The following is a 24,455-nucleotide window of genomic DNA, read 5'->3' as shown; positions in this document are numbered from 1 at the left end:
GACGCATTTATGACATTTAAAGTATATATTTGTCTATTATTCATACTGTCTATAATTTTTGGTTAATGTACGCCAGTAAATCAATTAAATATTGAATTGGTATATTGTTTTATTTTAAAATTGTATTATAATAATTATTATTCTTGAAATGATGAATCCTTATTTACTGTACTCGTATGTTCAATTGGGGCATAAACGCGAAAATACGTGCTAATGTAAAAACATTTGAAATATGGAATATTTATTGTATTACATTTATTTATTTAAAATGTTAACTCCCAGTGAGTGAGTGAGTTTCATAGTTTTAACTTCATATTTGAATTAACATCGAAGCACCAGCTTGTCTTCGACAAATTCGTTTCAGCGTTTCTCGCGATTTGACTAACATATACAATAAACGTCATCTTAGACGGATTCCACACTATCAACAGTTATCCAACTGCTACATATCAATACATACTTTCCAGAGCCAAAGTAAGTACAGGCACAGAGTATAAATACTAGTATATTAATGTATTTCAAATGTGATGATGATAAATAGATATCTGTGGCCGATATATAAATTATATTCTGTGGTATTTTATGGATCCGTAAAAAAATGCCTTTTGAATGTAGACGACTATAGGAACTTTAGAAGTCAAATAAAATACAATTAAAGTGATAAAAAGTAGTTAAGCGAAAATAAAACTATATTAATCAAAAACTGTTTCTAATACTTAAGTTTTATTAGCGAGTCCTTTGGAATATGCAGATTCCATGGTTTATATACAAGGAATGATTTATACTTCTCATGGAAATACTCGGCAATTTCTATATTTGCAAATCTTTAGTCAGTCACCAACAAAATTACACGAGATTGTATCAAATATTATAAACTTCTGTCGCCATTGTGATATGACAATATAATTTTCCTTTTATGGACACAAGCTCCATCAAAGGGCATGTTATCCAGCGGGCTCTTTGCCCCCTTTGCCTTTACTGCATACAATTTAATATAAAATAGATGCGATTTTTAAAATGAAAATAATAAATAAATTATTTTTGCTTCTAGTAATAATTTAAATATATCGTTGGAATTAATCCAATTTCAGATAATAAAATGTTGTTAAATGTATCACTTGCCATAAAAACCAAATCACGTCTTTTTATAATACAGATTAAAAATTATTTTCAAAAAATAGTAATTAAACTATATTTTTTTTTATCATTTATAAATTTTAGAATTGAATTATACTACGCTACAAATGTAATTGCAATATATTTTTCTATACATCAATTTCTTAAGAAGTTTTAAAGCTAATAGTATTTTTTTTTATATTTTATTGTGTTAAACCTTCTATTATTATTTTGGTGCTAGCAATGTTACATAGTAATTGTATTATATTATATTTTCTTATAATTAAAAGTTTCAAATTACTCTATGGTTTCAAAATTGTTCTTAACAACTTAAAGTATTAATTACTTCATATTCATAAAGTTCAACACAAGTACGTACCATCATCATACTTAAATGTGTATAAAATTAAATGTTGCCATGCATAATAATACGTCATTAACGTTTAAAATAAAATATTATTTTTTTAATTCCATAATTGTTTTAAACAATTTTGTTAAACTTATAAACACCCATCAAAATGACAATGGCGTTAGGTAACGATCTATACATTAATCTATCATACATAAATATTCTGACATTTATCTAAGATAGGGTTGCAATTTGAGTACAAATTACATAAATTTTACTACTACTTAATATAATATTTAATGTTAAACCAGAGCATTAATTAATTATAATACATAAGATTTATATCAAATATAATTAAAATTCCTTGCACTTTTTATGACATTGCTACTAATTTAGATGTACACAATATTTAAACTAATGTAACGGGTGACTGTAGTTTTCGCCCTCGACACAAGAAAAAGAGATAGATATATTTTCATAATAATTCATAATTGCAGCTGATGAATTCAGTTTAAAGATTGTGTACAACATTCGGCACCAAATAATGAATACACCGATGACTATAAATAATGATCTGAAAGGCAAGATTGATCACAACTACCTCGTAATGTATTGTATTATACGGTACTGGGCCAGAATTCTACTAACAAATTTACAGTTTATCGCCAAGGAATCGAAACGTCATCGTTGCCGGTCTTCTAATAATCGGGATCGTTTCGTAACCGATAAATATAAATAATCAGAATTAGTCCTCCGTTGCGATTAAGATGAAATTATTTTTTGTTAGGAATAGTCGTTGGATCATTTACAGCATTACGTTACGTTAGTAGAATTTCCCCCCAGTAACAATACGATACGGTACGGTGTACAATAATGTAAATTATGAGCAATAAAATTTTATAATTAACGACTCATTGAGATGACTTTTCGATTATTTTAAATAAGATCGCTTTACAAGAATAGGCCTTGGAGACGAATGAACCATTTTTTTCCTCAAACACCACACAAGGTCTGCTTTACGTGGACACTGATCGAAGACTGATCGTTTTTTATAATATTGAATTATTCTTTGTTTTTTTTTTCGATATATATAAAGTTATGTAAGTATGTCATTTTAGTATGAGACGGTAAAGTGGAGCATAAATCAAACCCTAATTATATAAGCCTAAATAAGCCACGCACTGACTGAAGCGCTTTGCTGCTCCGGACAGTTTTGTATCAATTCCTTTTCATTCTCACACCGTACATTTCTGAAAATATATTCATACTGTAAGACTCAATTAGAATGTAATACTTGATATTAAATATTATATGAATTATTATTATCTGTACATTACAGACGAGTTTTCTCTCACTTTTCTATTAAACATTTTAATACATATATTTTTAATCTGGCAACATGAACATTGACAGATACTCGTCATGGCGGGAAAATCAATTGTCGGTTATATATTTTAACTGCATCGAATAAAACGTATGTAGTTCTTATAAAATTATATAAGAAAACCTAATATTTCTGAGTTAAAAATAAGTTCTCAGAATAAGGTAAATGCATTTCTTTTTTGCGCACACATGCATATTTACTTGAAATTATTTTAATCTTTTATATTATTTACGTACACTTGATGCATACGAGTTGGATATTTTCAAGTCAAATTAAAACTATAATCGGTTTCAACGCAAAGACAGAAAGCAGTCGACACTACATTTTATTTAATCTCGGTACTATCGGTCAATTGATAACGATCAATACAATATGTACATAGATTAAACTATCATCAAAAGAACGCCGAGTGAATGATAAGTCGACGAAAGTTCTCGAATAAGAAATATGTTGGAATCGAATAATTTATGAAAGTATATTATACTTAAGTTAGAGTTAATTCAATGTACGTACCGCACACGAGTCGGTCAAGCGAGATAGGCGCGCACAAGCGCCTTCACCTGCGCGCGACACAGCGGACACGCGCCCAGCGCCGCGCCGCACCCCGCGCACGACACCAGGTGTCCGCACGGCAGGAACACCACGCTCACCTGCACACGCGCTCCGTACTGTACCGTACACGCTACACCACGCACACTACACCGCGCGCCCCGCGCACGACACCAGGTATACATACCTCTACACTTGTACATGAACACGCTGCTTACGGTTAGTTATGCTAAATGTTACATATTTATTTAGGATATACAATAGTATAATTAACTTATAAATGCTATTATAACAAGAATTTAAAGTGTCAAAATAAGCAAATTCGGCTTATTCTGAGTCAATTTAAGTTGAATTATTTCAAGTATGACAAATAATAATTACCTCATTGTCCATACAGACTTTGCACATTCTCGCTTCCCTTAATTGTCTATTTTCTTCTTCTAAAGTCAATTGTTTTGGATTGTAAACAGGACTCGAGTCTCGTTCGTGATTATTATTACTAATTTCACTAGTTAAGTTTTCTGTTCTGCTATTATCTGATGGATTATTTGATTGTATTGAAACATTACTCGGAGTGGGAGATCGAACTGGACTATCTGTCTGTGATGCTTGACTGTCGGGTCTGTCCTCTTCTATATTCGAAGGAATTATTCTGAAGATAAAAATATATTTTTATAACTCTCACGAGCATATTTATAGATATAAGTATGTGTTATTTGTGAGGAAAAAGAGATTTTTTCTGGGTTGTTTAATGTAATTAATACATTTAGCAAAAATGTATGTATCTGTGTCAATTGTGATAATGTTATATTTGTTTGTATATGAATATTGAAAATAAATCACTTGTGAATAAATAAATTTCAAAGTATTATTTTTTTGTTTTTATAGACAATTAGCAAATTATAAAAAGTGTATCTCACCCAGATCGTGGTGCAAAATCCCTCAAGGTCTCAGCAAGGATATCCCTCGCGAGTCGCTGACTGTGTGGGGACACCGACCAAGCCTCTTCGTTTAACTGCTCGTCCAACACCGCGTCGATCAATGCCTCCGAAGAGCTGAATGGTAGACCTGGGTCAAAAATATACGATATTAGTGTGCCATTTTTACCGATATTTTTGAAAACCGTTTAATATATTTTTATATTTATGCTATTATAAATAAAATAAGTCTGGCAAATGTGCCGATGCTAAGTGGCCACCAGTGGCCAGTGGCGCTGCAAAAAACATCAAACATTCCTTACACCGCCAACACACAACCAACCTTGGAAAGTAAGATGTTGTGCCACTTGTACAGTTACACTGGCTCGGTCAACTTTCAAATGGAACACAGCAATAGTAAATTAACGGTAGAATGCCTAATCAGATTAACTTTCATGTAGTACTTAGCTTTATAAAAGTCCCTGGTTAATATTTAACAAAACAACATTTATAAAAGATTTCTTAATATAGACTATCCGGACCCTCGATTTGCTTGTTTTTGTGTCTAACATTATTACTAATTTAAGGAAAACTGATGGGTCTAGGTAGTTTTCTATATAATAATACACTATCCAGTTTAAATGTAAGTAGTACCCATTTATAATGTAATAAGACATTTGGACACCTGATGGTAATTTGTTACCACCTGGAAGAAGTATTAACCATTCCTACATCCGTTCTTTACATCACCAATGCCCCACCAAAGTTTGTAACAAAATGTTATATCTCTTGTGCCTGTATTTACTTGCTTACTCAGCCTTCATAATGGAATACAGCAATACAAACTATAGCTATTTGGCGGTAAAATATCTGATAAGTGGGTTACTAGCCAGACGGGCGTTCACAAAAACCCTACCAAGGACCGTGTTATTAATAGTTAGAATATTTCAAATTTTTTTATCTGCTAGTAAATAATATAGCGTTTAATATCTCCGTGTGAACTAACAAACAATCTTTATCCACCCGGAACCATTATAGTGATTAGATAGAAATGTTTTATAACAATCAAGATATAAGGTAAGTGCTTTGTGTTATCGAAGCACGTAGGACTAATTACTGTAAATATTATTATCAATATATCTATTTATATTTACAGCAGTGATTTCTGCGCATGCTTCACTAAGGAAGGCATAGACAATGTCTGCAGCCTCCCGAGCCACTAGGCCAACATTGGCAGTCATATAAATAATATAAATTTACACTTTAGCAGCGTAAGCACCAAATATTTGTACAGAACAGCAGTGGGATAAATACTGAAATACGGATATGGAGATAGAAATAAAATTATTACCAGTAGCTCGCAATCTCCGTACAATGGCCCGTCGTACTCTAGCAGCGTCTAATCCCGCACCCAGGGCGGCTACAGCTGCGTTGCTTTCCATACATTCTTCTATCTGCAATGAAATAAATCATGATTAATTTTAACCAATCACGTACATTTATCGATTTGAATGGAGAATATTCCATAAAAATAAAATTAAAAAAATTAATTCACCTGGCTACCGGTAACTGGAAAATTAACCGATGGATTTCGGGTTCTTGAAGTCAGACCTCTGTCGGCGGAGAACTGAAATTTTTACAAATCAAAATAAATATTTTAATAATTTACATTATGAAATAGTATGACTAATATATACTCTATTTGAAGGGCAGGAGTGACGATTAATAAACAAAATTGACCTTGAATTGACATGACGGTGTCGTCGGTCGAGATCTACAATAATTATAATCTATGGTATTATTGTGGTTTCGTAAAAAAATTACATTTTGAAAAATAAATAAAATCCACTTTTACAGTAGATTTTATTCATCAGCAGCTGTAATATTTATTAACTAACGAGTTTCTTGCCTGTTATTCTCGGTAGAATCGACATTTCGAACTGGTGGTAACTTTACTTAATATAGTTCTGTAGTATGACGATTCATAAGTGCTTGGAAATGCCTATTTGAAATGATTGAATGATTATGCCATATAACCTTTTAAACGAAAGTTACAAACATATTGAAAAATTGAGTCCTTTAATCACAATAGGATGAAGTAATCTATACTAGGCTACTGCAACTGCGCAGGCATTTAACACAATTAACTATTCTGAGATGTATTAGCACAGCGTCTGTGTGTGTGTGTGTGCGGGTGGGGGGGGGTCTCACCGAGCGCGGCACGGCGCGCGTGCGGCAGGCGTCGACGAAGTCCTGCCCGCGCACGAGGCGCACGTACCCGCAGTGCGGGAACCAGTGCGCGTGCTCCGACCACGGCGCGTCGCCCGCCTCCCACTTGCCCAGCCCGCCGTCGCAGTAGAAGCAGCGCACCTGCGTATCGGTTGCGGTATTGGTCGACTTTGATGGTCACCGTTCTGCTTCTTAGTATATCGGATTATTTCTTAACACCAGAGTGCGACCGAACCAATCACTCACTATTAATATAAGTAATTCACATTGTAGCACATTGTGTACTATTTTTACTTTTTAAAGTGTAGTATAAAGTTATTCCGTTCTGTAGTGCAAAATGCAACAAAATAAATATTTACGTATATTTACCATCATCAAAACTAGCCTTGCAGAGCAACACTAAATCCTCGATTATATCTAGGTATAATTGGTTGCCAGTATAAATATATATATTGATATGCTTGCATAAAAAGGTACCAACTAAACTATCAATGGAGCAGTGACAGTGCAGCCGTGTGACAGTTACCGGCTGTTACTTCAAGTACCACATACAGGAATTTCAAGCCTTCTTTGTTAGATTACCTGATCGTCAATCCCAGTATAAAAGAAACCAGCATCAGCGAGAGTCCTCGGAGCCTGTGCTCGGTCCGCTGGCCATCGCTCGAATGTAGCGAGACGAGCAGCGAGCGCGGCGCGGGAGGGATGCCTCGCCCCTCCTCCCACCACTCCCAAAGATCTCCACTCCGCACCCGCCTCCACCACGCGAGCGTTTTGTACGGCACCTGAACTGTAATATTACGGAAACTACTTTAAGAGATAAATATAAGAAATGAAATATTAAGCGCATCTATCCTTCATACTCTTCCCCGCCGGACAAAATATTCGTAAGGACGGTTACCAACAGAATGAGGCAGACAACTGGTCGTAAGTCAACAAATGAGAGCGCAGTAGTCCTGTTTGATACTGACAGAAACAGTCGTATTCCGTGCTCAGAAATGTTTCGATGTTACCACCATTTAACATTTTGACATACGCCATTTTGTCTCTCTCTGTCATCAGTAACTTGACATTTAAGAGAAGAAGACGAAGCCTCCAGTAATATAATCAATCTCATACTTACGACTGAGGTCTAGCAGTTGATGGTGATCTCAAAGGCGGTGTGTACGAAGGAGGTGATATTGGTGGCGAAAATTCGCTATTACGCCGTTCCTCCTCCAGTGTCGCTGCATACTCACATCTTGGGAAATACCTGAAAATATTATCGAGTACGATTTCATGTGATGTTGATACTGTAGAGTATTTAAATACAAATTAATATGAATTTATTTTTGTATTAAATTTGTGTGAATAATAATATGTAAAATCGATGGACTTTTAAACAATATAATAAATTAATTTAAATATAAAAATATTACGTGACCATTGAACGTGCCAGGAATATAACCTGTGATATATATGTATATGACTGATGTTTAATATAATGACGTCACATGCGCTCGAAAATTATATCGCCGCGTCATCAACAGCAAGTTATCAAGAAAAACATATTGTGATGTCATTTTTATATAATGGTAAAAAAAATTATAACTATATTTTTTTTAAATTCATTGATCCTTTTTTTTTTATTATTTAATGGCCAGTGAAGCAGACGGGTAACATAGTTCAATATATACCTATTCATTTAAAAAAACTACCATTTATACACATATAAGTAATTTCGATTTACGAGTAAGATGAAACATTTACGTAAATAATAATTATTATTATATAGTATCATAAATGTAATACACACTCTTTTAGTATTGAAACTATTTGCTTAAATTTTGTTTATTTTGTTTTTATTGTTAGCACTATGCCTGAATAAATAAATATGGCATATTAATATATTTTTTTAAAGATTTAATATACTACATAATGAGAGTGGAGTTTGGGACATTTGCAATAAAACATACTTACAACAAACAAACACACACAACATTACATACTACTTAACAACATTATCAAAGTCCAAATGTTAAAATTTTATCATAATTTTAAGGCCTCTTAGAATTTCCAAAATGACAAATTAACACACACAAAATATTTTACGAAAAGTAAAGAAAATTTATTAATATGATACAAACATTTTAATGAGAAATATTATGACTCATAGCTTTAGGGAATTCACTTTAAGTAATGACTGAAGTATCAATAAAGAACAAATATATAAATCTATGTATACTATTATATATTACATAAAGTTTGTAAGTAATTTTTACATTTAATAATTTAATAAGTCACAGTAAAGTTGAGAATGGAAGCAGTTTAGAATAAAACACATATAGTTAATAACCTTTTAGGTTCAATTAGGTAATGTGTTAATAATTTCACCCAAATTAAATTAATAAAGGTGCGCTGAAAAAACATTAAAAATTAATCAAGATAATGAATGCTGTTAATTCTCATATTTTAGTGGTCTTTTTTTAATATTTTATAAATATTGAGATATTATAATTCCATATTTATATTTGTATGTATATATAAACATAATATATAATAAAAAAATATCTTGTATAATAGTTTTTCTTTTTATATAATTTTTCCTTTCTATTTTTCAGTTTAATTATTACATTAACTAATCTTTCATCATTCCTTAAATTTCAAATATCAAAACCAATACAATTTCTACATAGTTTGTATAAATCTTACCACTGTACATACTTACATTCTATGCACATCTAATGGGGTGCCGAGTGATCCTAAATTTCTGAAAGGTGCCAATTCACCTCCACACCAAGCACATCGGATACGTCCCTCACCAGCATGGTAGAAACCAGCATTCACCAGCTCTTCTCGTGCTACTGATGTATCCTTTAAAAAGATATTTTAATTATTTAGTCTTACACATTGATGAAAAATTAATTACAAATGTTTATTCAATTAAATATTTTTTCATTAGAAGAACCACACAATTTTATATTTAAATAATAAAATAAATATCTTATGATACAACTTTTAAGAATTTGTAGTAATAGAGATTTAATTTATTTATTTAATGAAATTATATTTTCAAAAAGCAACAAGATACACTATAATATCAATTTCTGTATTACATGCAAGTGCAAATTCTCAATATAATTTAATATAGAACATTAACAAGACTGAAAATTATTTTGCAACAATAACCCACTTGTGTAAACTAAACAAAACTTCAAATACTGGTAAGTAAGGTCAAATTCGTTTAATTATTGGCTAACTTACTTAAAGGTCAGATTAATTATCGAGCTGTTGATTGTTAACAATTACCCTTAGTTGTATTGTTTTTGTAAATTTATCATCTCTTGAAAACTTTACTTCAAAAGAAAGTAATAAATAAATAAGTAATTAATAATTAAAAAATAAATAAATAAAAAAGAAAGTAATCTTTATTGTAGAAATGTAAAATAAAACGTGGATGTGAATGATTTCAATCAAATAAAATTAACTTGAGAATAGAAACATCTTAAAATGATAAACAAAACAAAACAGTATATACAGAATTGTATGTAAATATAAAAACAAGTATGTAATTGTACAACTTACATCCCAATTTACGAATGATAACAAACGTAAAGCATCACTCTTGTACATATCATCTTCCTCAGTAACCCTACGGGGCTCCACGGGTGGATCTGATTCCTGCTGGCCATTTTGAGAAGTATTTCTTTGCTCTGTGCTTTGTATAGAATTGCAATCACGACCAATCACCAGGGGAACGTTGCCAGATAACACTGGATTCAAAACAAATGCACAATTTGGATCCATGACTCTATGTCTCCACATAACCTGATCTCCGTAATTCCACTCTGATATTTTTCCCCCACAACTGAAACACTCGACTTCTGTTCCCTGTCCCGTGTAAAAAAAACCCGCTTTAGCTATTCTAATTGGATCTACAGGAGCTGAAGTTGGCCAATTTGTAAATGTGTTTAGTCTATTAGTCTCCTGGTTCATTATAAACGGCGCACTGTACAATACTACTTTTAAGTATGCAAAAAAAAAATTAGACTAACTGAGTTATATTCTAACTACTTTAAATATTTCATGTATGAAATATCAATTTTATTTTTAAAATTGAAATAAATCAATATAATTGATTTGACAATAAGAAAAAAGTATAATGACATTTGATGTGACACCTAATTTAATATTGTTACTAGATATATCAAGTACAAAGAATTGCCAACGCAATAATTTATAGTACACCTTAATTTTTTTTCGTAATCAAAATCTTAATTTACATCTCATCCGTTAAAACATTTTTTTTGAGGAGAACATCATTTAGGAATTGCTTTCGTGTGTACACTGTTTCACCACCCTGAAAGTAGTACTTAGATATGTTTTTCATGGAAAAAGTTTTTACATTATTTTGAATAAGATGTAGAGTTTGTGAAGTTAGGCTTTGTAGAGTTAAAAGCTTGGCTCTACATGAGATCTGATAACTTTTTGACAGTGCGAGTCATATGATCACGTCTTGGCAGCATTTCACGTCGTCAAATGTTTTTGATGGGTTAACATGCTTTATTTACCCTATTGTCGAGGATATTTTTAAAATATGACTATATTAATTTTTATTTAACTATTTGCAATTAATATATTTTTAAACTTGTGCTTTTCTATATCACATTTATTAAAAATTTCAAGTTGTGAGTAATTGAAAATAAAATAATGGTTTCGAAATACCTTTATTTCATAAAATGACATTTACCAAGTACTATATAAATGTTGTAACTTGTAACTGACTTGACAGAATATGAGAAAAAATTAAATGTCGGCAACACTATCCAATGTCAATGGCCTCAGCCTTTTGAAACCTTTGAAATTAAAAGATACGATACAAGTGCAACTGTTGTTCGCGCTGTGCTGTTAAATCTCGTGAAAATTAATTTTGTTTATCATTGTAATTTCACTAAGATACGTCTTTGCCTGCATACTTGCTGATAAGCTTAGCGCGGCAGTTATAAAAGTTGGAGATTATTAAACGTCGCTAAAATGATATTAATATATATTGGTGTAGTAATTCTTATTATAGTTATAATTTTAATTGCATTGCATAAATGTTTGGAAAAGAAAATTGTTTACAAGAATCTTAAAAATAGGCACGTCGTCATTACCGGCGGGTCGAGCGGTATTGGCAAATCTGTGGCTATTGAAGCGGCTAAACTAGGAGCCAACGTTACGATAATCGGTCGCGATATTCAAAAACTCATTTTAAGTGTTAGTGAAATAACTGGTCATTGTAAACCGTATAGTGGACAAAAGGTTAATTATATTTCTTTAGATATTACATCGGACTATGATACGATCCAGAAGTGTTTATCAAAAGCAGAATCGGATATTGGACCAATATTTATGTTAATTAATTGTGCTGGAATGTGTATTTGTGGCCAGTTTGAAAATATGAAGATAGAACATATAAAACAGATGATAGATTTAAATTATTTTGGCACAGCCTATCCAACAAGGTATGTTCTGCCAGGAATGAAAAAACGCAATGAAGGCTTAATAGTATTTGTTTCTACAGAAGCTGCTTTGTTGGGTAAATATCTTTAGTCACTAAGCATATCTGTTTTACGTTTTTATGATATATGTAGGTGAACAGGCAAAAGGGCAACCTGATGGTAAGTAGTTACTGCTGTCCATAGACATGATTGTAAAAAATATTAACCTTACATACCACCCCAACATCACAATGCACCACCAACCCTGGGAACTAAGTTGTTATGTTCCCTGTGTTTGTAGTAACATTGGCTTATTCACCCTTAAAAGAGGAACACAACAATACAAGTCATTGCTTCTTGGCAGTAGAATATATGATGAGTGGGTGCTACCTACCCAGATGGACTCACAAAAAGCCCTAACACTAAGTAAAGTTTCTCTCATATTTTATGCTTAATTTTATTTATTAGATAGAAGAGTGAGGTATTTGAATATTTTTTTATTATTAGTTGATCAATTGATTGATTAAAATTGAAGTTAAAAAAAGAATGTACATATTTCAGGAATATATGGATATAGTGCATATGGTGCTGCGAAATGGGCCGTACGTGGCTTAGCTGAATCTGTCTTCATGGAGTTAATTGGAACTAATGTGAGATTGACACTTGCATTTCCACCAGACACTGATACTCCTGGATTTAAAAATGAGGAACTCACAAAACCCAAAGAAACAAAACTGATATCAGGTTCTGGAGGTCTTCACACACCTGAGGAAGTTGGGAGAAAATTAATAAGGGATTCAATGGTTAGTAAAGAATATTGTTAAGTTTGTTTCCATATACAGCATTGATTATATAATATGCAAGTCATGATGATGTTTATTTAAATAACAATAAATGTCTCAATTTAGATCAATTGATAGTGATGGGGATAATTTATTCTGTTGACCTTTGCTTTTATTCAGTGAATGTTGCAAGATTTTTATGTATGATGGTATTCATATATTTTTATTTAAAACATCTTTAAAATTTAAATTTATTTTCTATTACAGAATGGCAAAGTATACTCCGTATTTGGTTTCAGCGGACACCTATTATCAATTTTATACTGTGGGACAATCGACAATGTTACACAAGTTTTACTCCAAATATTTTCTTTAGGTATTTTAAAGGCTGTTATGATTGGAGTACAGTTATCATTCCATAAAATTGTAAGAGATGGTTTAAAAGATAAAGACATGAGTGACAGTGAAAAAGAAAAAAGTTTATAACACCATCACAAATAATGTATCTAGTCCTGTATCATTATTAACACAATTTAAAAAAAAACTATAACTTCTTAATTTGGTAGTGTTAAATGCTATTATAACTTTAATATTCAAAATCAATTAAAATTTAAATATTTTTTAATCCATTAGGCTCATAAAAGCACTATCACTTTGACATTTATATTTATTAAGAAAGGTTTTAAATTTTGTGAAATAAAATTTAATAACACCTCATTAGATTTTAATCATATATTCTAAGAATTAATGTTCTGAAGAGAATATTTTACTTTTAAATCTTTAGTAATTTTTAATGAATATTTTTCAACATTATCAATATCTATCCAAATTATATTGGCACATAGAACTTATAAAACTAAATAGCTTATAGTTTTAAGATGAACATATTTAATGTTCAAATTAAGTAATTATTATGGTCATCAAACTCTCAACAAATATATCACCTATGATTTGTGGATCTACAAAATTTCAGTAAGAAAGGCAAAAGCATGCTGAATTGTATTTATATTTATGTAAGTGATTGCAGTGTTCAATTTCATGTTTGTTAAAATGTGATTTCTATTACTTCCAAAGATAATATTATTATTATATTATTTGAATAAGATTGAAAGAAGGCAGTGAACTGTTAAAACAACAAAGTCATTAAAATTTATGATTTTGTTTAATCACAATATAAACAATATTTAAAATTTTATATGCATAACAGGAATATTATGATAAAAAATAAATTGAAAGATAATGTGTTTTTACAGTGTTGAAAGTAATGAATAATTATTATGTCGTTTGACAGTATTTCCTTCCTAAATAACGTTTTATAAAGGTTTGATTTCACATTCATTTCAGACTTATTGGGTTCATGATTCATGATTACTTACCAAATCCTTATATAATTTTTGATTACTATCGACAAAACTCACATTAACATGAGCTTTTCCTGTATTCAAAAAATAATGTATACAGAGCTCATAGTCAAAATGTGAATGTGACTAAATAAGATGTGCTTGTTTATTTATGTTTGTTTTTTTTATAAATGTGCTTTATTTATTCAATTAAAACAATATAATCGTATAAAATTTTTATTACCACCAACCCTGTTCAACCAGTTTTTCCCTTTTTGACATGGAACTATTGATAGCAACAACGTAACATTTTGATTGTTGATTTGATTACTGGCCAATAAATTCAAAATTTATATTCAGTATTGAAACGAAAGGCAATAACAACAATTAAGTTATATACATGACGGTGCATGGTACGCCATCTTGTTTATTCATACTGGTTGGAAAAGAGTGTCAATGGAAGTTGAACGGCGCTCTAGTGTAGCGTCGCGTCGATGGTAGCGAGGCGGTCATCTTGGATCGACAGTTACATTCAAGATTTCCCGCGCACCACGTTTGCGACGAATCGCTAATTTCCAACATTATCTTTATTCTTTTGTAATAGATTCAGTGATTGATGTGTGTTTTTGTAAATTATTTATTAACGAATCGATATTGATGACTATTGTGAATATATCTGTGTAATTGATTTGTTTAATTAAAAACTAACTAAATTTGTGGATCGTTCATATAAAATCGTTTGAATATACGCCAACTTATCTCGAATAATCCTGATATTGCCAATATAATGTCTATATATATTTTTTCAACTCCGTTATATTTTTCCGCCTTGTTACTATAGCGACCTTGTCTTTTCGTTTTATATCGGTTGTCATGGGCGACAGTCTCTTTTGCATAATTAATGAGTAACGTTCGGAAAAGAATGGGTCGGCTATTCAATTCCAAGGCTTGGCTTGGTTTGGCTTGTTACAGTATTGATTAATAATTGATTTTTACTCATAACATAAAGTGAGATTACTACTTTGACCAAGGTGTAAGGTACAAGTACAACATTTTGTGTTTATTTAATTTAAATAAATAATTTAATAGAGTCTAATGCTTGTTTGCGGTATTTGTAGGCACACGCAGTCCTCTGGTTATTTATCTATACTAATATTATAAAGAGGAAAACTTTGTTTGCTTGGTTGTAATTAATAGGCTCAAAAACTACTGGACCGATTTAAAAAAATCTTTCACCATTCGAAAGTACCTTATCCACGAGTAACATAGGCTAAATTTTATTTTGGAAAAAATAGGGTTCCGTAAGATATTTGGGTTTTTCGTACACAAGGTGTAAAAAATCAACCAGAAAAGTTACTTATTTTGCGTACGCTGCCTAAACTATAAAAGATAGAACCATAAAATGTTCAAATTAAGTGTAGATCTTATAAATATCTACAAAAAAGTCCGCGACACATTATACCTATCTATGTCGAGTGAGGCACAACAACCATTTTTTTAATTTAAAAATCTTGATATTTTTTTGGACTACATTTAAGCGCATTTATTTTACTCATGCTATTAATCCTTATCAAAATATTTTCTCCCAGGAATGAAACAGTTAACAAAATAAACAATTTAATTATGCAGAAAGTACCGGGTGAAGTTAAGTGCTATAAATCCATAGACACCGTCACTAACATCGAGGACGCAGAGCACTACCCCCAAGAATTTTTAAATTCTCTGAACCCCGCTGGGCTACCACCCCATGAAGTGTCGCTAAAAGTTGGCACGCCGATAATGCTTCTCAGAAATTTAAGACCCCCCAACATGTTTAATGGCACGAGACTTCTTATAAAGGAGCTAAAAGATAATTTAATAGTAGCGAAGATTATTATCACTGGCCCTGCAGCTGGTGAATTAGCTCATATACCAAGAATACCCATGATTCCTACTGATTTGCCTATACTCTCAAAAGGCTCCAATTTCCAGTAAAAATTTGTTTCGCTCTAACGATAAAAAAATCCCAGGGCCAAACATACAAATTAGTAGGAATTGATACACGACAAGAATGTTTTACGAATGGGCAACTCTACGTTACCCTATCACGGGTCGGTTCTCCCGACCATCAGTATATTTTGTTACCTGAAAATAATTTAACGTCAAATGTTGTTTATAGAGAAGTTCTACAATAATCTGCTTTAGTTATCTATCCTAAAACAACTGGTTGCACTCCGGGACTGCCGGCAGAAGTGAAAACTTAGTATTAATTACATTTAAATATTTTCATCATTAACAACTTTAACATCCACATAAAGACAATCTATGCAGTCTGCGAATAATGACTGCGTCGTCGATGTTAGTCTCGGTGTCTGTGAATTGACCTGGGAATGATTTTGCTGACCGTGTTTTTCCTGGGTAGGCTTTTTACAGCAGTAACCGACATCCACGCGGGCGGAGCCGCGGGCGACCGCTATTAAACATATAAAAATATAATAAGCTTTGAATTTTCAAAAAATATTCAATGTACACCTACAGATTCGGTCGATTTACTCCTTCATTATATGTATAGAAAAAAATTGTCGGTAAATAAGTTTACAAAATCAAAAATCAAGTCATAATATAACTATTTACATCACATCCATGATCTGTATGGTGTTATAAAGTTTTCATAATTTTCGCAAAGTTTAAAAAAATCATCTTCCTACTTCTATTTATTTAAAAAAATATATTTTGTATCTATATGGGTTATTTTGATTTCCTTTTGAGATACTCAATCCTGTCACAAATCCGAAATCTACGCGGACGAAACTAGTTAGATATATTTATATACCTGTTCTTATATGGAAAACATGCCAAATTCTATAACGGCTATGGATATACTTCAGATGAGATATTCAAAGCTGTCATTTAGAGAAAATAATTTTCGAAATAATGAGATGTATATTGACAGACAGTCTTTCAGGTAGTCAATATAATGAGTCTAATGATGACCACATTCTAAACAAAAGGATAGAAGTATGAATTACTAATATCGTCAGACGTTATGGCTGCCAGCCACTTCATAAAACTAAAGTAAAATAGCAATTCAAATTATAAAGAGTAATTGTATTAATTATTTAGTACAAGCATTTTGTTGATAGGTTAGTTTGAAACCCCGACCGGCGTATATTCCGTCAGTTCTGAACCATATTACGATTGGCCCCGCTCCATCATCTGAAACAATACATACTACTTATAGGTAATGTAAATAAAAATATTGAAATTCATATGAATATAAGTTACCTATTACATTTTTTTATTACTTTAAATCTACATTTTAAGTAGGCACTTACACAAAGCGATACTGTTGAAGATGCTATTCAAATTGCTTGTACTAAGCTAACTTGTAGGTAAGTATATATAGAACTAAGATAAAACATAAATAAGAAAATCTGGCTTTAAGATATTACCATTTCGTTGATATCTAATCATTCCGTGTGCATAATGCACTTTATCCATAGTACCTACATATGGTTAAAGCGATAGACAGTACTTTACAGCTTACAAATTTTTGGCATCGACCTAATCCTATCGCATTTGTTCTTGCCTTGAAATGTTCCCCGGCTGACCAGGGACTCCTCTCACAGGGTTGGATCTTCATCCAATTCATCAATTACTTCTAGTTAAGTGTTACAAGCTGCATTTTTATGGCTATTGATATATTTAAAAAGTAAGTATTTTAATAACGTAATACAATTGATGTATATTTTCTACACTAACATCTTATAAAGTTACTCCGTTCTCATCACAATGAAACTACTGATTTAATCGTATTGTGCCACTGAAAACTAGATAAGCGCAAAAGTATTAAGTATAAATTACATGAATTACGAAAAAATATGTCACGCGTGGATCGCAGAAACAGCTAGTTCATTATAAAATAAACGCCTCATAATGCCACTCTTAACATGTAACTGTTGTTTTTATTATTATAAAAAATGTTTTATAATTACACGACTGCCCATAAAAGTGACACTATAATTATATGTTTTTTTTTTTAAATAAAAACAGAAGGTGACAATTATATGGCTCAAGTAATATATAATAGGTTTTTGGCAGTGTAGTCGTGTTTTTTAATTATAATTTTATTTTTCTCACTTACACGATGCGAGACACCTAAATTAATAGTTTGTCTGTCGTCAAAATAGTATTTCTCGATTAATTGTAATGATAAAATAAAGTATTTGTAAGGTATGTACAAGGCCCTGTTTTCATATCAAACCTGTCACGGGCGCATCCAAAGTAAAATCCTGTAGAATAGAACCATCATTAAGACGTTCGCCGCACAGTCGGACGGCGGCTATCAGTAGCCAGTCGCTCGGACAGTCGAATATTTCAACACCTGCTTGTCGCGGTGGAATTACAGGCAGACCTGCTAAATTAGCAGATAATGTATTAACATACTTATTAATATCCATGTTATCTTGTGCAGATAGATGATTCACACATTTTAGAGATTGTTAATCGATTGAAAAACATTTTAGGAACTAATTGGAAATTAAATATATGTTACGTAAAGCTATTTTAATTATTATATAATTATTTCAATGTGAATATTATAATCCATATGAATTTATCTGCCGTGTTCCAATATAGAGTTTTTGTGAAACTTGTCCTACAATTATGCAATTTTGTACCCAAAAGAACAGTACCAAATTATTCACCAGGAAAAGCATCATAATATGGACGCATATGGTTGACGTCAGGCTTAAAGCTGATTTTACAGGTGTAATAATTCTCGTTTGTCTACTGTGACGAACCAAATATAGGTCAAGCTAATAAAGATTTATATATACACTTTTGCATGATGGCATTATCTCATTGGCACAGCTCCTCGCTCTTTTAGAAACAAAGACAAGAAAGTAGAACGCACAATTTAAAAATTAAAGTAATGTAAGTTAATAAACACAAATATCTTATATTTCAATAAAAATGCCTAAGTATATATTATTTATATATATTATACATTTCGACGTGCAAGAAAAATGGAGAGTGTAAATTTTAAATTGAATTACCTAAAAAAGCAAAAAAATAATACCAGATGCGTATGCAGATGTGGCTCAGTTTATTTTTAATAATTTTAATAACTACATAATCGCATTAACACGAAGGAGCACAAAATAACACTCATCGACCAAAAATAGTATTGTATTTTTATATATACCCTACCTAAAGAATATTTGCTACGCTATGTACAGTCGTTGGTAAGTTAGCGTATATACATTGGTGGCGAAGATTTAAATTCTTCCTACGTATCTACTTATTTAATTACGTCAATCGTTGATAACCGCTTTGTGATGTTCTTGCACATACCAGTATCATAGTTGATAATTTGCATATCCCCGACGTTGTTGTACGTTATACTACAGAAGGCATTTGCGCGTTCTATGCATATAGCATAATTCAGGTAGTTCTAAAAATAAAATATTACGTTGTTTCATGTGCGAGTTATTAAACACGTTCTATTTAATTATTAAAATATATTCAAAATAAAATTTCAAGGCCGCAAGATTGATAAGAAACGTAAAAAGAAGAAAATTTTATTTCGTACGTTTAGCCGAGGATTATAATTAAATAATATATGTAGTGATTCCATCTTCTGCCTACTTACGTTATATTTTATGACCTATGATTTATATTTAAAATATATATAATTGCTGAATTGAAACACCCTACACCTTTTGTACGTATTTACTATGTTATGGGACCTGTATAGCCCTGATTTTTAAATACAGTGAGTAACACGAAGACGGCATTTTTTGAGTGTGTATCAATTTCTGAATTACTTCATGGCATTTTTAAAACGGTCTTCGATATGTATATAAATAATATCGCTCTCTACACATGTTTTAAATTGACAAAGATTGCCGATGTTGGGTAACAATAAAATTGTATCGGCAAGCAAATTACTGAATTACATTATATCAATTTTTGTTACTTCTATTTAAAATTTATTCAGACGATTTAAATCGCTTTCGCTTTAGCAAATCGAAAGATCGACTAAAATATTTTTTGTGTAAGAAGCTAAATTTAAAATATTGTGTCATTTGTGGACAATATCAACTTTTAATAAAGTGTAACAATTGAAAACTTACCATGTAACTAGATATCCTTGTAATTCCTATTTCGGATATGTCACGGTAGTTAAATGATTCTAGATACCCGTGTTCTTCCTTGTAGTATTGTAAACATCCTGAAGGAGCTTTTAAATTGTCAGAGGAAATCAATTGAGTTACCTGTTCAAAATCAGAAATTATTTATTTATTATAGTACTTACTTCTGTACTTCTACAGTAATAGGTTAAAATGTTTAATAAAAATGTTTTTTTGCTACAATTAGGTGTTATACTAAAGAGATAGGAAAACTGGTTCAAATCCCAGGTCGGGTTCAAAAAGTCAATGGATTTTTCTATCGAAAAATTCTCTGTAATAGCCTAGAGTCTGAAAGTGTGTGCACTCCCAAGTCTCGGTGCGCACGGAAAGCCATTGGTCCTGCGCCTGAACACTTTCCGGTCGTTTCGGATTCGGTCTGAACGACATCATCATCATACTTTAGAGAAAATGAGAAGTTATAGATGGTTTATTTACCTGTATTTCCATTATTTACAAATAAACAAGGTATTTAAGATCGCTACTCTTGAGTAACTAGATTTAGTTTCAAATACAATTGTTTATAACTATTACCTACTTCATGTTTTTTTAGAACATACCTAAATGTCATTTTTATTTATGCTATATTATTATAAACTAGTGACCCGCCCCGGCTTTGCACGGGTGCAATGCTGATACTAAATATACTACAGAATGTCTTTCAACGTTCACAGTTTTTCAGTCATTAGACAATACAAACCGCCCTATCCCTGCGTTCTAAACCTGTAATATATTCGAAAATATTCATTTAAATTATTTGCTGCAAAGGGCCATACTGATTTATATTAAATGCACGATGTATTTAAGGTAATTAATTAGATAAGGATTAATGCTGCACCTATTGCTTCAAATCGCTTCGAAAATAAGCCTTTTATCTCCCGCCTATCAAAAGAAAATGATAAAAAATGGTTATTGTGGGTTATCCCTAAGAGACAGACATATACTTTTTTATATTATGTAATGATTATTAAAATAAATACATAAATGTTACCTTAATAGAGAACAAGCGATGTTCTTCCGATATTGTCTGAAATGAAAGAACTACTGGACCCTCTGCGTTTGAAACTTCTATATACACTAAAAATTAAATAAAAATCAAAGAGAGAAAATAAAAAATAAAAAAGAAATAAGAGAGTATAGTTATATTAGCTTCATCCGTTGTTTATGATAATTTTAATATAATCAGTTTAGCGTAGAGCCACTCAAGAATAACTTCCATAAATACTGTATATCACATCCAATCGTAAAAATCCTATAAATATATTCTTATGTTTATATTCTAACCTTGATATTTATCGCCCTTTAATAAATATAATAATTGTCTTTGGACTTATCGTCTTATCGTAAATACTAAGATAACCAGACTATATGCGAGGATCTATGCCGGATGCCCTTTTAATGTTAAATATATAATTTAATGTTATATAGAGTATTGATACAACCGAAACAAGTACTTTAGTGTGACAATCCATGTGATCAAGTAAGACTTTGTACAGTAGTACAAGTACCAACTTTGTTAAGTTGGCACTTTTGTGAAGGATTCTGTCATTGTTATATAAATATACAATAGTTGTATGATATTCTTGTTTACAAAAAAATATATTAAAAAGCCATTGCAATGTATGCTGCTTAATAGCTATATTTTAAGCAAAGATAAAAAATTCAACACCATCTTCTCTAACAGTAAAATTTAAAACACTGGGCGATCACATATTTCAAATTATTAATTGGTGTGTAATGTAATTATAAAGTAATAAGCAATAAAATAACTTATATGTTAACATACCGTGTTGTCCAGAATTTATACCACAAAGGATAGGTATAACATTATTTACATTTTGTCCTGTTACTAAAAACTGATCCTGCTCACAACTTCCCGCTGTAGGCGGTAAAATCTAAAAATAACAGATATCACATATATGTAAGTAAACAAAGTTATATAAAAACGAAATAACATGCATTGCTCTCACCTCAAAACTTATAAAATCCAGTCGTATTTGCTTCACTTCATCAAAATATTTGTCTAATGTAAAGGAACAAGAAAGCCTATCAGGACTTGGTGTAGGATATCCAGGATTAGTGAACCATACACTAGGAGATGAGGAACGTTCGTCGCAAGTAAATTGCACTAAAAATAAAAATTATAATTATTATTTACTAACGGCCTGAATATATGTATTCTTAAAATGATTTTAAAAACAATAAGCAATTTAATGATTTATTTTCTAAGTTTCAATAGTTAATTAGGTTCTGGACAAATATACCTATATAAAAATATAAATGGCATTTCTTATAAGAACGCTTAAAATATTTTTATATTTTAACATGGATAACAACTTACAAATGGTTGGACGGATAACAAATGGTTGGACGGAATTGACTACACTCCTCCTCCAATTCCGTCCAAACACGTGATGATAGACATCACGGGAATTGGGCAGGGACATAATATTGTAAAGAGACGGCTAAAATTAAAATATGAGATATCATTTGATTTTATAGAACCGAGAGGAGGGTCTCAACAAATAAGGCTACTAACAGAGAATCTGTTACAATTACACAACAATATTATGCAAAAAGGTCAACACTCACTAACACAACATGTTCCATAACCGTCAGCACAAGTTCCCATCGTTCTTCCACCTACTTTTTGACAATCATATTCATGTAGACAAGTCCCTTCGAATCCGTTAAGAGCCGAACACGTCACGTGGTCGAATTCCACCACTTCAAATACATCTAAAAATCTGTTCTGACCTTTTGAATTAAAACGCTTTTTCTTTGATCTTTGCGCACATCGTCTCTTTTCGTTTCTTCGTTTGGATCGGTTCATTTGAATTATATTATTGCCGGGGACAGTATTATTTATATTTATATACGTATTATTTGGTACACTATCAGTCCTCAGTGCTGTCCGAGTTGATGATTTTAGAAGATTTGATATGTGCAAGGGATCAGAAGGCGTAAAGCCTCGTATGTCGGCGTAGTAATAATCATGTACTGTGGACTTAATATTCTTCTTATTTATTAAGCCGCGATCTTCTGCATTCAGTGGGATAAATCTTCTTATTTTGTCTTGTTTTTGATTTATTCGTGATTCAAATATTTTAAAATTACTATTATCAGATGCAAGGTACCAATTTTTACCGTGAATACACAAGATATTGATCAATATAATTAGATATTTTTTATATTCCATATTGGTAGTTTAGATTCATTGCTTCTAATACAGTTCAGTGCAAAAAGTAAACTAAAAGATATGACTATATATCATGGGTTTATAATGGTCGGGAGAGACAGCTCGACGGATCTAATTAAACATTTTAGAAACCGTAATGATTTACTTATTTGCCCCACTAACACAGTACACTTTGTCACTAATTGGTGTGTTTCATGTAGACACTAGAATTATCACGTGGCGTCAATCACATATACAGATACATGCTACGATTATTATGTTCTGCCATCTGTACCATACACACTATACTTTAAACTTCAAGGGGAGTTTGGTTTAAAAACGCATGACGCTATTTGTTTAATCTTTTGAGATTTAAATTTTATCATTAATAATATTTATTTGTTTTTGGTAAGACCATATAAAAAAAGTTTCAAAATCATCTTGCAATATTATTATAATTATATTTTTAAAGCTTGTCTGAGAAGATTACAACCATTTATAAATTATTATTCTACGGCTGAACAGCTAAATATTGCAAGCACTGCTGTGTTTCGACTGGGAAGAAGGCTGATTGACACCCACCCTTTAAACCGAAGCACAGCCATGTGCTTTGCCAGTGTTATAAGGTACAGATACATCCTTGTACAAAGATTTGCACACTTTTACATAGATATTACTCACCTAGTAATATCTATGTAAAAGTAGGGCTTTGTACAAGCCCGTCTTGGTACGTACCACCCACTCAGGATACTTTCTACCGCCAAGCAGCGGTACTTAGTATTTGTATTCCGGTTTGAAATGTAAGTTAGCCAGTGTAACTACAGGTAGAAGGGTCATGACATATCACTTACCATCAGATGGCCTATTTGAGCGTTCATCTTCCAATTAAATTGGTAGATTTATTATTGTGTGAGGAATAGTTAATATTTCTTATAATGCCAATGCTTAATGGCGGTGGTGACTATTTACTATCCACTGCCCA

At 31.7% G+C, this 24,455-nt stretch overlaps 4 protein-coding genes across 4 annotated transcripts in view; 1 reads left to right on the top strand and 3 right to left on the bottom strand.

Moving 5' to 3' along the window:
- Positions 1 to 24,455, bottom strand: part of LOC113396173 (protein PF3D7_1417600-like) — a 580,968-nt gene that overhangs the window by 97,974 nt on the left and 458,539 nt on the right. The window lies entirely within an intron of this gene.
- LOC113396183 (baculoviral IAP repeat-containing protein 7-B-like) lies at positions 3,330 to 10,709 on the bottom strand. Its single transcript, XM_026634014.2, has 10 exons — positions 10,106 to 10,709; positions 9,249 to 9,394; positions 7,665 to 7,793; positions 7,127 to 7,331; positions 6,527 to 6,685; positions 5,871 to 5,942; positions 5,667 to 5,769; positions 4,319 to 4,466; positions 3,780 to 4,050; positions 3,330 to 3,499 (listed from the first exon to the last, which is right to left on the bottom strand). The coding sequence occupies exons 1-10, from the start codon at positions 10,514 to 10,516 to the stop codon at positions 3,377 to 3,379; spliced, it is 1,767 nt and encodes a 588-aa protein (XP_026489799.1). The 5' UTR covers positions 10,517 to 10,709; the 3' UTR covers positions 3,330 to 3,376.
- LOC113396185 (3-ketodihydrosphingosine reductase) lies at positions 11,469 to 13,403 on the top strand. Its single transcript, XM_026634019.2, has 3 exons — positions 11,469 to 12,101; positions 12,565 to 12,806; positions 13,053 to 13,403. The coding sequence occupies exons 1-3, from the start codon at positions 11,555 to 11,557 to the stop codon at positions 13,269 to 13,271; spliced, it is 1,008 nt and encodes a 335-aa protein (XP_026489804.2). The 5' UTR covers positions 11,469 to 11,554; the 3' UTR covers positions 13,272 to 13,403.
- Positions 17,190 to 23,656, bottom strand: LOC113396206 (uncharacterized). Its single transcript, XM_026634055.2, has 8 exons — positions 22,888 to 23,656; positions 22,266 to 22,423; positions 22,082 to 22,190; positions 21,287 to 21,372; positions 20,242 to 20,382; positions 19,460 to 19,559; positions 18,369 to 18,521; positions 17,190 to 17,320 (listed from the first exon to the last, which is right to left on the bottom strand). The coding sequence occupies exons 1-8, from the start codon at positions 23,492 to 23,494 to the stop codon at positions 17,220 to 17,222; spliced, it is 1,455 nt and encodes a 484-aa protein (XP_026489840.2). The 5' UTR covers positions 23,495 to 23,656; the 3' UTR covers positions 17,190 to 17,219.

The sequence above is a fragment of the Vanessa tameamea genome, chromosome 11, assembly GCF_037043105.1.
Source record: "Vanessa tameamea isolate UH-Manoa-2023 chromosome 11, ilVanTame1 primary haplotype, whole genome shotgun sequence".
NCBI lineage: Eukaryota > Metazoa > Arthropoda > Insecta > Lepidoptera > Nymphalidae > Vanessa > Vanessa tameamea.
This window is presented reverse-complemented; position numbering and strand designations above follow the sequence as displayed.